The following is a 15437-nucleotide window of genomic DNA, read 5'->3' on the forward strand; positions in this document are numbered from 1 at the left end:
CCAGGGGCCTATTGCACAAAGTAGCAAAAATATATTTATATATACAAGGTAGATTCATAGTTTAGTAGTAATGTGTCTGCTGTTGTTTTTTTGTAAACTAAATGGACTCCATAACGAAAATAAGCTTATCATGTTGCAGTACTTTAGCATTATACAGAAGATAAAAAAATATGATTATAGACCAGTACCGGCACACATTATGATAACTGCTCCCTCACCCCATTAGGGCTTCCATTGAAGAGTCCTCAAGTGAGTAACTGATTGTTGTTGTCAACTATGACTTTAATTGAGATATAATGTGGCTCAGAATGCTTCAACACAACAGCTGAAGATGTTCTCTATGCGTGTATCACACACACACACACACACACACACACACACACACACACACACACACACACACACACACACACACACACACACACACACACACACACACACACACACACACACACACAGCCACAGCCATTTACTAGCATCTTCCCTTTTCTTTCTTTCTCTCTCTCCCTCCCTCTCTTTTCTTACCGTCTGTCCATATCACTCTCTGGCCTCAAGTCTGAGCCGTACACTCGTGCATAAAACCCCATCACTAAGAGAACACATACTTTATACTTGGGTGTTCATCGTGATAGGTGAATATGAGTAAAAAAAGGCCTTTACGTTTTTTGCACCGTCTTCCTGGAATAACCTGCAGAAGCAGTGACTCTCAATGAATTTAAAGGTGTTAAGAGTTTGACGCCAGACCTCATTGTAAATTGCTAATGTTTTAGTCAATAATGTTAATGTATCTTCACAATTGCACTTATTATTGAATTTGTATTTTCCTTCCGTTTTATGTTGGAGCTTTGCACTGCTGTCCATCTCGGCCAGGTCTCTCTTGTAAAGGAGATTTTAATCTCAACGTGACTTACCTGGTTAAATAAGGATAAAGATATAATAATAATAATAAAAACGGGAGAGGCAGATCTCAGACCTGCACGTAGAGCAGGTTGAGCTGGACCGGGTCTCTGGAGTCCACGTTCTGGTCTGAGTAGAAGAACTTTCTCCTGAGCAGCAGCGTCTCCACCTCTTCCACGCCCTGCTCCCGGAAGGTCCTGCTGTGGTCCAGCCAGTTCACTGACATCCACACAACACACCATAATATGTCAATGACACACAACACACTCGTGTATAAACAGCACACACGGCCCAACGATAGTGTGTACACATGTCTGGGAAGTGTTTACTTTTTGACATAGTCAATTGGAAAGCAATTATAATATAATATAAGTTATAATAATGAATAATATATATTATCCAATATTTACTGATTTACTAAAAAAGTTAACTTGGAAAATAATAGCTTAATACATCTCTGGGCAACAAGAAAATATGGACAATTTAAAGACCATATATACAAATTTTACAGATTTGTTACTGTACGAGTAAAGTGTTAAAAGTAGTAGTCCATTTAAAGTGGTAAAAGTTACCTAAAGAACCTAAAGGAATTGAGAGAATATTTAAGCAACTCCAGGGACTTAAATGTGTGCAAAGTTAAAGTTAAGGAGCCGAGAGATAGAAAGTGAAGCGGTAACCGTTGCACAGTATGGGTGCTCAGGTCATTAAACCTCTGAAGCCCACCGCCTCTCTGGAGGACCGTGACACAGTGGTCTTAAGATGAACCTGGTAAGCAATAACCTTGATAATTGCTACACGGAAAACTTGCAAAAGAACTGTGGACTGCCTGTAGGAATTTAAATTCATCAATAATCATTATAATAATTACACTTAGGCATCAACAAACGTGCAGTTTATAGCTTCACAAATGCATGTATTTGGTTGTTTTCCTTTGTCCCAGTTTATTAAACAAATGCTTTGATTCTTTTCTGATGATAGGTATTGTATTGGCTGCTCAGCACAGTAAAGCCAGCGAGTGAAGAAGGATTGCTTTGCTATACAGTTAGCGGAAGTGTAACAATAAGCAAAAGCTGAAGTAAGCATTTCAAATTTGTTGTTGAAGAAGTAGTAAAATAACTACTACTTCAAAATGATGCTTTCGTCGTAACTGATTGGTTCCGGCTCAGCTTTAATTTCCCAGCATGCATCACACCTCCTGTTCTCTATATCCATATATATATATATATATATATATATATATAACTCACGTTCGTCGTCTGTGTGCAGCTTGGCCTTAAGTTTCTCCATCTTCTTCTCGTCACGTAGCAACGTGCGGTCCTTCTTCAGCGTTCCCGTGTGCTCCTCCTTCTTCTCCTCTACGCCCTCCTGGGTGAGGGAGTACTCCTCGTAGTTGGTGATGCCTGCAACCACACACCATCAGGGACTGCTATCAGACTCCTGTCAATAAGGGACTACTAGCCTTTCAGCGTAGAGGATCAGGGACCACTAGCCTATCAGCGTAGAGGTTCAGGACCTAACACCTAACAGCACAGGCAACAGGGGCAACAGGGACAACAGAGGTAACAGGGACAACAGAGGCAGCAGAGACAACAGAGGCAACAGGGACAACAGGGACAACAGAGGCAGCAGGGACAACAGAGGCAGCAGGGACAACAGAGGCAGCAGGGACAACAGGGACAACAGAGGTAACAGGGACAACAGAGGCAGCAGAGACAACAGGGACAACAGAGGCAGCAGGGACAACAGGGACAACAGAGGTAACAGGGACAACAGGGACAACAGAGGTAACAGGGACAACAGGGACAACAGAGGCAACAGGGACAACAGAGGCAACAGGGACAACAGAGGCAGCAGGGACAACAGAGGCAGCAGGGACAACAGAGGCAGCAGGGACAACAGAGGCAGCAGGGACAACAGAGGCAGCAGAGACAACAGAGGCAGCAGAGACAACAGAGGCAGCAGAGACAACAGAGACAACAGGGACAACAGAGGCAGCAGGGACAACAGAGGCAGCAGGGACAACAGAGGCAGCAGGGACAACAGAGGCAGCAGGGACAACAGAGGCAGCAGGGACAACAGAGGCAGCAGGGACAACAGAGGCAGCAGGGACAACAGAGGCAGCAGAGACAACAGAGGCAGCAGGGACAACAGAGGCAGCAGGGACAACAGAGGCAGCAGGGACAACAGAGGCAACAGGGACAACAGAGGTAACAGGGACAACAGAGGTAACAGGGACAACAGGGACAACAGAAATCCCAGAGACAACAGCTAGGACAGAGACAACAGAGGCAGCAGAGATAACAGAGACAACAAATCGAACAGAGGCAGCAAAGGAAGCAGAGACAACAGATACTATAGAGATAACAAAGACAGCGGAGGCAGAAGAAGCAGCAGAGGCAGGAGAGGCAGGAGAGACAAAGGAAACAGCAGAGGTAGTAGAGAAAATAGAGGTAGAAGAGACAAAAGAGATAACAGAGGTGGAAGAGACAAAAGAGATAACAGAGGTAGAAGAGACAAAAGAGATAACAGAGGTAGAAGAGACAAAAGAGATAACAGAGGTGGAAGAGAAAAAAGAGATAACAGAGGTGGAAGAGACAAAAGAGATAACAGAGGTAGAAGAGACAAAAGAGATAACAGAGGTGGAAGAGACAAAGGAGATAACAGAGGTAGAAGAGACAAAAGAGATAACAGAGGTGGAAGAGACAAAAGAGATAACAGAGGTGGAAGAGACAAAAGAGATAACAGAGGTGGAAGAGACAAAAGAGATAACAGAGGTAGAAGAGACAAAAGAGATAACAGAGGTAGAAGAGACAAAAGAGATAACAGAGGTGGAAGAGACAAAAGAGATAAACGAGGTAGAAGAGACAAAATAGATAACAGAGGTAGAAGAGACAAAAGAGATAACAGAGGTAGAAGAGACAAAAGATAACAGAGGTAGAAGAGACAAAAGAGATAACAGAGGTAGAAGAGACAAAAGAGATAACAGAGGTAGAAGAGACAAAAGAGATAACAGAGGTAGAAGAGACAAAAGAGATAACGGAGGTAGAAGAGACAAAAGAGATAACAGAGGTAGAAGAGACAAAAGAGATAACAGAGGTAGCTGAGGCAGCAGAGGTGATGAAGAAAAACTTATTTTAAGGACAATTTGGACAATAAAATATTTGATTTAATTTAAGAGCATAATCATGGGAAGAGACAGGCAGCAAAGCATACATTCAAGAAAACAATGGGTGTACAGGATTTTTATATGGAAACGTTCACATCTTGGTCAGTTAATACAAAGGGAACAAAGGGGAGGGGGAGTGACCATCGTGGAGAGTTTAGGATTTGCCACGGCTGATGTCAGCCACGGCGGCGGAGAATAAGTCAAATTGTAATACACTATGGGTGAAGTGGACAGGTCTGCAAGGCTTCAAGACCGTCAAAGGAATCTACACAACAAAGAAGTCAGTCAATTTGCTTCGGTATCAGACTTTTACGGCTACGGTGGCATTGCAAATGCAAACTATCCAAGGAGAATGTATATAAATACCTTCTCAATTGACTAGTCATTAAATAAACAGGGTTTATATATTTCTTTATGTTTGTATAATATAGTTACGATGGATATTTCCACGACAAGAAAACACAGAGACAACAGTGGTAGCAGAGGCAATGTAACAGGAGCGGTAGCAGACGAGGTGGCAGAGACAATGCAGGAGAGGCCAGGGTGTCGTTACCTATTCTGCTGCAGATGGTCACCAGCAGCTCGCCCACGGTCTTGGAGTCGTCCACCATGATGGTCTTCACCGCTCCGTCAAGCATCTTGATCTTCTGAGGCCGCTGCTTCTTCTTGTACTCCAGGATGTCCTGAGGGAACGGCCGGTGACGAGCAACAAGCAACAGAGAAGTAAAGATTTGATCGGGTGGGCTCTTTATTTTGATTTGAGGGGGGAAAACCTGTTGCAACAGCAGCACGTGAAATTATAACAAAATAGCATGAGAAAAAGCTAACAGCACATAATAAAAAATTAATAGGAATTGAAAATATTATTTATTTAGTAAGAATATAGTATGGTAAGATATATAGTAAGAGTAAAATACAAATCGAAGTTACAGTACTGTATTTCCAATTATTATACCAATATATATTAATAACGAGAGTTAACGAGAGAAGGGAATGTGTGAATAACAGACATAAAAAAGAGCGATGCTAAGGGAACAAGTGGAGTTTGAGAAAGTGAGAAAGGGGAGGAAAAAAAGAGAAGAGTGAAAGGCACCATTGAAATGATCAAATGAAGCCAGAATGCTTGGGGAGGGTTGAGAAAAGAAGGCAGAAAACTTCATTAAATGGCTGCCTATTGCCCTGCCGATCACCCCTCCCAACCCACACCAATAGGAACGGGTAGAGATTTGACTGTGAATAATCAGTCACAGTCACGCCTTCCACTGTGATGGAAGGCGTGACTGTGATTTCATTTCGGCTGAATTACTCTGGGGGAAAGTATTTAGAGGTGAAAATGCTAATAAAAAAGTGCTGAAGAGTTCTCGGGACTGATAAACTTTCGACCACGCTGTAGAGGTGTTTTATTTTTGTGTGACTCTGCCGGCACCTGAAGAACTTCATCTCAAATCGATATTTTAAATATTTATGATGCAGTGGTATTCAAATGAAGCCTAAGCTCCCGGCTAGCGGCCGTGTCAGGACAGATGTGGAATAATGTTTATGAATGTCCGTGTCCTAAAAAGACTTTGTTAAGAGAACTGTACGAAGCTAGTGTTGAAATACAGCCCTCCTTATATGTGCTCTGTGGGTTTTTCTGTTCAAATATGAACTTCAACTCATGGCTTGGGCTTCACAGCTAGCTTGAGATCCTCATGAATATGAACACATTCATCAACACCAAGGCACATTTGATGACCCCTACCAAAACACTTGCATAGGTTGCCATTACATTGATGTAATGTTAAGCTAATGAATGCATTTAGCATCTTTTCTCTCCTAAAATGGTGGGAAAGAACAGGAAGCACTCACAGGGCAGACACATGGAAACAAATGTTTTTTATATGTGTGCACCTGAGAAGGTATTCATGCAGGAGATGGATACACGGAGGGCCTGATATGGGCTGTGAAGACATGTCTTTACCCCATTGCGGAGCATATAGTAGTCCATGGTCCTGCCCGACTCCAGCCAGATGCCTTTTCTGGGGTCCTCGTCGGAGAGGAACAGGCCATAGTCCGAGGCTGAGCAGGAAGACAAGGAGACATAACATTTGAGGCTAACATTTTCTTAATGACATTTCTCATTTCCTTCCTCGTTGTTGATGGGCAAAGGGAGCAGGAAGGGTAGACTGAAAGGTCAGAACGAAGGGAAACGCTGGCTGAGCGGGATCCCTTTGATGTCCCTAGCTCAGCAGCAGGGAGGGAGGGTCCACCTCGATAGGTCATCGACGCGATGCCTTTAGCAACATGATATTTAGTCATTTAGTACACGGCTGACATTTTGTAGCGTTCATTTACTCTGTGACAGGTTTCATTTGACAACAAGGCTAATTCCACCAGGGCTAAACAGAAAGGTTGATCTATCCCTCTACAGGGAGGGGCAATCTAGTGGCTATGGTAGATTGTTCTGGGATTGAGAAGAAAAAAAAAAGAAGCAGCCTACCTGTGATTTTATTTGACTATGGTGCCTAATGCCTGCATGCTCCTTAATCACCTGTATCTGCAAAAGTCAATGGCTAAATCGAAATGATACTTGTAGTACATCAGCATCTATCTATACCCATACCCTTGCTTCATAAAGGAATGCACTGTAGTCTATTTATACACATTTCATTGATATTAATTAGATTCCTGCCTCCAAAGTGTATCCAGTAGTGATTTGTTTTTAGATAAAGGCCAGGAGGTAGAGGTCAGGCAACTTGCAAAGACACGTTTTGGCTGGGAGTCAAACCCCTGAGCAGGAGACTTTCCTGCCTCAGCGCGGGACTATGCATTAGATCATGTATTATTGCTACGCAGTTCATCCATTACTCTCACCCTGTCCAGCCTGCGCCTCAGCAACGCGCTCGCGGATGATCCTGCATGCGTCGTAGACGGCCGTGCAGGGCTCGAACTGCATGGTCTTCACCACGTTGCACTGGCGCACGCAGATCTTCAGCGACAGCACCACCATCTTGGCGGGAAGGTGTGTGTGGTTACCAGGGGTGCAGAAACACCTGGAAGGAGACAGAAGGCACGCTGTTAAGAGCCGGGTTGAAAATGAATATTGTTATGCAATGAAAAACGGTTAACCGCCTGGAGAACAACCATCTGTGCTGTCTTTCAAGGAGACGGCAACAATAGACCATGGATATACGTTGTAGCAAGTCAAAACGAGAACGACACACGCATGCAAACAAAAGCCCTACCCTGTTCAATTCCATATACCATTTCCTCAACAAACCCCACCTCTATAAAATAATGGTTCCCCCAGACCAGAGGTAAGAAATTCAAAAAAATATTTATTTGAGGACAACAGGTCCATAGTTACACCCATTGGTTACGGTCGTAATAAACAGGCCATCTGACCGGTCCAAGGTCAATGCAACCATCGACCCAGAAGGAGGTAAATGCATGAACATAGCAACACATCAGTGGTGTGTGGACATAGGTTACCACTGTTTGCTTGAGAAACACACACACACACACACACACACACACACACACACACACACACACACACACACACACACACACACACACACACACACACACACACACACACACACACACACACACACACACACACACACACACTTTTAGAGCTGGCCACATTTTCTAATCACACATACATCCACCTGCAATGTAAATGTCAAAAGAACATTCTAATTGGACTCCATGGACTCAATTCCCATCGTCGCTTTATTCTTGTACGTGTCGTGTGCAGAACCAGAGATCGACAGTGAGTTTGATAGTTTTAAAAGGGAGCGGTCATGGCCAACACTGCAGTGATTCACAGAGACGGTTGAAGGGGAAGAAGAAGTTCTAGCGCATGGCCCTGGACTCGAAAACACTGACCTCCCCAAACAGAGCCCCTCCTGTCTGGGGGGCCAACAGCAACATAGTTTCCCTCTGTAGTCACTGTACCGGAGGGAGAGGTCAGGGGCTGCCATGATGAATGTACACACCCTCCCTCTTCATCCCCCTGTGACCTTTTGACCCCTAATAGGATGCATAGAATCTGGTTCCCAAGTGAGATGTTGTGGGGGTCACAGACAGTGAGGGTTGACGAGGGTATGAATTATAGACCCAGCCGCACAGATGGCAGAAAATAAAGCCAGTGCACTTGTTCCCAGGGTCGGCCACGGTGATTTTCATGGGCATGATCGAGTTCAACTGCTGGGACGTTGGAGATGTGCGTCAGGTATGTACTGTATGCAAAGCCATGTTGTTTCACCAACCCTGATGGATGCATTTGTTTTGCCGGGCTGTTTGTGTTGTGCACAACACGGGGATAAACTGGTTCCACTAGGTTTACATAAGAAAAAGCCTTATTCAAATCACAAAGGTTATTCTGTATTCCTTTCTTGAAGTCCTACTTGGTCCTTTGCATAAACTAGTCGCAAAGACCTTTAAATACATTTGGAGGTATCACTGCAAAAGGGTGTTAAAAAAGAAAGAGGTGAGGTTGCACTTCTTGATCTGCAAAATAAACTCTGCAATGGCATCGAAGCAGCTTTCTGGTTGAAAATATCGCTGGCATTTAGAATACACAATCCGAATAAATCGCATATCAACTGAAGACTGAAGGCCTTTATTATTCCCGCCGCTTATCTGTAAGGCCATTCAACACGGGTTTTACAAAAAAAAATAAAAAAGTGTTGTCACATAACGTTACGTTAGTTTTTTTGATAATGCAGCCTATATCAGTTTGTAGGGCCTTTCATAAAACACACATACTCGATCATGCATGTACACACACGCAGACGCACACAGCAACATGCTCCAACACTGCCAGGATAAAGAAGCCATCTGACAGGGTGGTAGCGGTTCCTCCCACACGCCTCTGATGTTCCTGCAGCCTTCCACCACAGAATATTCTGCAGATATTCATCAGATCCAGCCCACCACCACAACAACTCATTATTCTCAATTCATTCTTCATCCACACAACACAGTAGTTGTGGTGATGGGTGGATTATAAGCAATTGGACATGTGAGCGCAATTCTTGGTCAATTTGATTATTGACTCGTCCGGGTTTCTGAATGTTTGAGTTATTAAAGATGGTCCATTATTTGGATTACGTTGCGATAGAGGTTTAACAGGATTATTGCTACGTAAAAGTTAACCATTCGGTATGAATACCAAGATTACCAAGATGTAAATGAAAAGCTTTGCCCTTTAGCAGATATATACGATAGCTTCTAGTACACACTGGGCATACAATAAGTCGTGTAACACAAGACAAATGAGGAAAAGGATCAAGTGTCGGTGTGTGTAGATGAGTCACAGGCTTGATGGAGTGAGCCCTGGGTCAGAGTGTGTCAGATCTCACAGGCAAGAAAAGAAGAAAAGAAAAGAGTGAGTGAGAGAGAGGTCGACCTGAAAAATTAAAAAGGCATAAAGTGACAAGAGAGATGCAGCCATTGTTTTGTAAATCAATGAGCCAGAACATAGACAGCTTGGAATCCTCCGTCTCAGTAACACACACACACACACACACACACACACACACACACACACACACACACACACACACACACACACACACACACACACACACACACACACACACACACACACACACACACACTGGGAGTATATTCGATAGCTGGCAACATCACATCAATAGCTCATTTGAGTCCACGGAGCCAAAATGGATGACACATGCACAAAATCATCATCATGGTGTAACTTCCGAGATTCCCTTATAGCTTGACTGTATTCCTCCTCCTCAGCTATGTGCCTTTAAAGAGGAGCGAACGGCCCAAAATAAACTAACCAGAGAGTTTTAAATAGCCAGGCCTAGGAGCGAGAAAGACCCAACTTGGCTTGCAGTCGAGGTGTGGGTCATAGATTTAAAATACAATGCACACGCATTTCACAACAGACAGTGCATCTTCTACACCACAGACATCACCTCACAACATACAGCCCAAGTGTCCTGACAGGAAGGCCGGCAAAAAAACGTTTCAAAATAAAAGATGAATATTAAGGCAAAAATCTTGAAGGATGAAGATGCTTCCAGTATGGATTTATCTTTTGTACTGCCTCTGAATGATGAATATCGTCCGATAAGCACTGCCATTAACTACGCCCTGAGACCCCAAGTTTGATTTATTGGTGGGAGAGGGTTAGGAGTTAAGTTATGTATAATCGGACTGACTGCTACGCCAGGGTATCAGGGAAACTGACCACTGGGAGGACCTCTGCGTGCACAGCGGTCATGATTAATAGTAAAGAATGAATTACTATCAAGCTCATTTCACAGAATGACCTAAAGCACCAACAACTAAATATTGTAGGGTAGTTTAAGAAGGTTATAACCGTAGAAAAAACAGCACTTTGCAACTTTGGTTTGATGCAAATTGAAGGCCTCTTTGATTGAATTGATCAAATAAGAAAAATCATTTTAATAATAGAAATACTTTTCTCACAATCATTTTTAAAAAATGATTGAGAAAAAATAGAAAGATGTTTTAAAGATGCTCAAGCGGCAAAACGCATTGATTTGTCTAACAGCAAATGGCCGAACATTGAAATGCTCCAGAAGGTATACATGGATAAATGAGGGAGACAGAGTGATTTTCCATTCTGTACTGACATCTTTCCCCTCTTTAGTCAGGTGCTCCAACAGTAACCGTCAGCCTCTAGCTTGGCTCCTTCCTCCTGCTTACACATTCTCTCCAGCCCATAGTGTCACTCATAGATTCACACACACACACACTCAGGAGTAACATAAACTAGCACCTAAAAGGAGAGCTAAATATGGGAAATGAGGCTTGTTAGTCACTCCGATGGGCGGCAGAGATGGCAGATGAGGACATGCTCTTCATACCATCTGACTTACACGCGCACAGGGTGTCTGCTGGCTGCCCGCGTGTGCGCGCGTACCTCCGTGTGAGACTGTGTGAATGTTCAAAGAGATACATCACCACCACACACGTTCGGCATCGGCGCCTCCGCCTATTTCTCTCCGTCTGGGGAGCTCCGTCTGTGTGTACGCGTGTCCCTGTGTGTCTCTGTTTCTGTGCGTCTCTGTTTCTGTGTGACTCTGATTTTTGCTATTATTGTTCGGAGTGTGTACGTGTGTATGACTAAAGTCTGGGAATTAGTGCATAAATGTGTGTACGACTCAAGTTTGGACACGAGTGCTTGCATAGGGTGTAGTGTGCGTTTGCAAATTGTACCAAGTATGGGCAGTAATGCGTGCATAAGTGCATGCGTATGAGTGTGTGTTGGCGAGGTGTATACATATGTATGCGCCACATGTATACGCCGCATACATGTGGCGTATGTATGCAAGTGTGTGTAATTGACAGAAGATAGGTGTTGCAGCTGACTATGCATTATAACCTGCAGAGCAGTCTCCACACATCGCAGGCCCCCTGCCCTATAACATCTCTAAATATAATATTTGGCTCAAGTTAGATTTTTACCTTCCGGTACCAATCAACTTTTTTTTAATAAATGCATTTAGTATGTAATGCATCATTTTAAATAATATTAATTACAATACAAAACAATATTCTACTTTATTCTATTCAATCAGAACTAAGGATCCCATGTACAAGGACCTCAACGTGGTGCAGTGCACAATGGATGAAGGATTATGATTGATGATACGCAAATGGTTTAAAGCATTCGTTTTTTACGGTCCCCTCTGCTCAGTGTACATGTGGCTTGTGGCGTGATATTATATTTTGTAAAACAGCTTTGTTGAATAACGGGATGAAACCATGTGAATCATTCCAGTATAGCGGAATAATTCTCATCAATCTCATTTCCCCTGGTTAGCAGGGAGAATGAAATCTGCTCGGGCTCCCAGATAAGATAACAATGGGATAACATAAAAAGGAAGGGAGAGCCAATCAGAGAGTACTAGATGGCTAGACCGCGCTCCCTTGACAACAAACAGACTGTCTTCTATCCCATGAAGCATTTTGGCTACAGTTTGTCCTGATTTAACCCCACTGAGTTTAGCATCCAGACAGTGCATGGTATTAGTTTCATAGTGGATAGAGTGCCAAGGACTTGCTCAGACGTTTCAGGTAGACAAACGGACCGTGAAGCTGTTCACTTTAAGGCCATATTCCCACTAAGTCTGCTAAATGTATAGACTTATCTCGAGAAAAAAGGTTCCAACTTCCACTTGAATTCTCAGAGGCGCTTTTGATAAAAATGCTAATCACCTTTTCAATTCTGTCCTTTTCCCATGGCAAACCAAGACAAGTTCAGCCAATATACTCGTGGATGAAATAGAAAATAACCCTGTTGGGAGAGTGTGACCGAAACTGAGTATGTTTACGAGGTCGGTATATGAGAGGGATATGATCTGCAGCACTAAATGTAATTTCTAATAGCATCCATGACAGACAATGGCATCAGGAAACCATAACAGCATAAACTACTGATCAATTATTGTGAAATGTGAAAAACTGACTGTTTGTCTGAATCTGCTTTGTGTACTATTGGGTTATTTCTTTGCCACTTCGATCCAGACTACAGTCCCAGTTGGCATGACAACGCTAAGATCCCTGATCCCTCCCGGCTCCTCAAACAGCACAAATAACAGACAAGTGCAGAGTGGAACTATTTAGTAAAACGTAATAAATATACATATGAAATTGAATGCAACACTTTTACCCATAGCGTTGTACAATAACACGAGTACATACATTTATTGGCCTCAGTGAGAATTGAACCCCAGCACATCACCCCCATCCTGATGCAACTCCACTGGTTACCTGTTAAGTTCCGGATCAAGTTTAAAATCCTCTTACTCACCTACAAGTCCCTGCATGCTCTGGCCCCCCGTTACCTCTCTGACCTCCTCCATCCCTACACCCCCCTGCGGTCCCTCAGGTCCTCTGCTAAGGACCAGCTGGAAACCCCCCGCACCAGACTCAAGACCTTTGGGGACAGGGCCTTCTGCGCCTCTGCCCCCACTCTGTGGAATCTGCTCCCCCTCCATATCCGCTGTGCCACTTCAGTGGAGTCATTCAAAAAGCTCCTGAAGGCACACCTCTTCTTAGAGGCCTATGGCCTTTAACCTGCCCCCCCCCCCTGTGTACACCTCTTGTTAAGCGACCTTGGGTACCTTGAAAGGCGCTATATAAATTGAATTTATTATTATTATTATTATTATTAACCCTTGCAGTGTTAATGCTGCTAGCTGAGCTAAACAATAACTCACACTGATCTGACACGCATTGAGAAACACCACACACAAACATGTGTGTGTGCGTGCCGAACATACAGACTCAGAACTTGATGGAGTAAATATGCGGAAGATGTTGATGAAGAACATAAATGTGGAGAGGCCAAATATATAAAAGTATTTCCGTACCATTAACTACCAGTAGCGGAGGTTGTAAAACATGAGTGATTGCTGTGAAATTACTTTTAGAACTTCAGTACATAATTCAAATGTCGACCCCCCGCCAAGACCCTTGGCTTACCCAGACATCAGCCGTGCTCCCCTGGAGGTTTGAGAAGCTGCGGTGGGGATTAAATTAACCTCCCTTGTCCAGCACCAAGGAACTGTTTTAGTTTTCTCAGATTGAGGAGTTAAACTAAATCTGGTGCCAAGCCACACGTCTATTAATGAGACCAATTATAATATTAATGACAAACAGTACTGTTGTCACAGCACCGCTTGAGGCTAGCGAGACAGTTGAATGGCATAGTGATGGGTAATCATTGAAGTATGTCATCTATAAAAATGCCTAAATTAAAAAAAGATCCTACCATAAACTGTACTGTAGTGTGGTTCATCACTTTAATGTCAATAGCCTATGCTAATGGAGGGATGCGTTTACCCCTAATGTGTATGATTACGTAAAAACTGTGCTAAAGTAAAATCAAAAAGCATCCTCTCCTGCATCCTCTGGCATCCCCTTGCCAATATAGCATTAACACTACGGTTTCCAAGAATACCATAAGAAGAACCAAAATAGAAAAAGATTTAGCCAGCAAAAATAGAAGCAGGGTCATGATATAGAGCCATGGGTAACTGAAAGCTGATATAAATAACAGTGATTCCTGCCACTGTGTTTGTTGACTTGTTGGCAGCTGGGTTGGTCAGAGAGCTGCAATATGCTAACAGCTAACCACAGCACACTGGTTGAGAGACAGGTGATCAATGCTACTATGCTACACAGCTGCTCTGGTGGCCGTCTTCCCTCACTGGGGTTGTTGACAAGATGGATGGACATTTCTCACTAGTAACATGGCCGTCAGTGGCGACAATGAAGAAGCTAGCTTCAAAATGGTGCATTACAAAGTGATTTTCGTGGATTAAAAATTTTAAAACGTGTATACTGGCCCACCAAGGTTAAATTAGTTCTTGCTTATTCAAGGTTGTCAAAATTGACTGTTCAAAGTTTGCAGAAAGTGTCAGATCCTGTCTTCTACCAGCATGCTTTTTGACAGGAGGGGTCCGTCACGGCACTCCCGCAAGGAGGAAGTGGGCGAGAAAGTGTTTGCGTGTGTAAGGTAGTGGTGGCGAGAAAGACGCTGATCTTGTCACCACCAAACAAACACGTCCCATTTCTTTGACAGCATTTATAAGAAAAATCAGGTATCACACAAAAACAAAATTACCATAGCCAAAGTACTAGAGAACAAGGATCCATAGGTTTGAGCAGAGAACTTTCAGAGATTCATTCTCCTCTAAAAACCTCCCATTTTGACATTACAAAATTGTCTACCAAATTGAAGGTCCGCTATCCCCCTATCTCGTCCCGTTTATCATTAGCCATTCCATAATTGATGGTGATATCAACAAAAGGAGTGTAGCCAAGTTGTATGTCGTGAGACAAATATTCAAGATATCCCACACATTATTAATGACAGATCAGCACTACTTCATTTTTTTTTTCAAAAAACATTTGTCTTCGTCAAGTGGTCGTGGTCAAGGAGCATGGGGGGGGGGGGGGCTGCCGTTTCAATTCCATATTCAAAAAGCTGTCTGGCACGACTATTGTTGTGTAGTACAAATGCATTTTTTATCTTTATACTTTGTACCTGATGGAAGTATGTTTCCATACCCTACGAGAGTTTTGTACTTTGTTAATGCACGGAATAAAAAGAAAAAATATACATAGGTCACACTTTATAATAAGGTGCCATAAGGAATAGCAAACTAGTCATTACCTAACCCTTTGTTAATATTTGTTAATTGTTACTTAAATTTCTATTTGGCAAAAGTTAATATTTTATTAACTTAATATTTTATATATTTTAACCAGTGTTGCTGGTTAGGGGTTAGGGTCGTGTGTTAGGGTTAGGGCCGTATATATAGTCATGGTTGTCCAAGCACAACCAAACAGTACAGACAGACAACTGACAGGAAAT

General features: G+C 43.0%; 1 protein-coding gene across 4 annotated transcripts in view; it reads right to left on the reverse strand.

Annotated features, from left to right (window-relative positions):
• tln2a (talin 2a) overlaps positions 1-15437 on the reverse strand; it is a 116996-nt gene that overhangs the window by 78692 nt on the left and 22867 nt on the right. For all 4 annotated transcript variants that reach the window (XM_060072237.1, XM_060072238.1, XM_060072241.1 and 1 more), the window contains exons 3-7: positions 6917-7095; positions 6024-6121; positions 4617-4746; positions 2145-2297; positions 974-1116 (exon numbers count right to left, since the gene is read on the reverse strand). In XM_060072237.1, coding sequence (XP_059928220.1) covers positions 974-1116; positions 2145-2297; positions 4617-4746; positions 6024-6121; positions 6917-7052 — 660 coding nt within the window. In that variant the 5' untranslated portion in view covers positions 7053-7095. The remainder of the gene's footprint in view (positions 1-973; positions 1117-2144; positions 2298-4616; positions 4747-6023; positions 6122-6916; positions 7096-15437) is intronic.

This window comes from Gadus macrocephalus, chromosome 14 (assembly GCF_031168955.1).
Source record: "Gadus macrocephalus chromosome 14, ASM3116895v1".
Classification (NCBI taxonomy): Eukaryota; Metazoa; Chordata; class Actinopteri; order Gadiformes; family Gadidae; genus Gadus; species Gadus macrocephalus.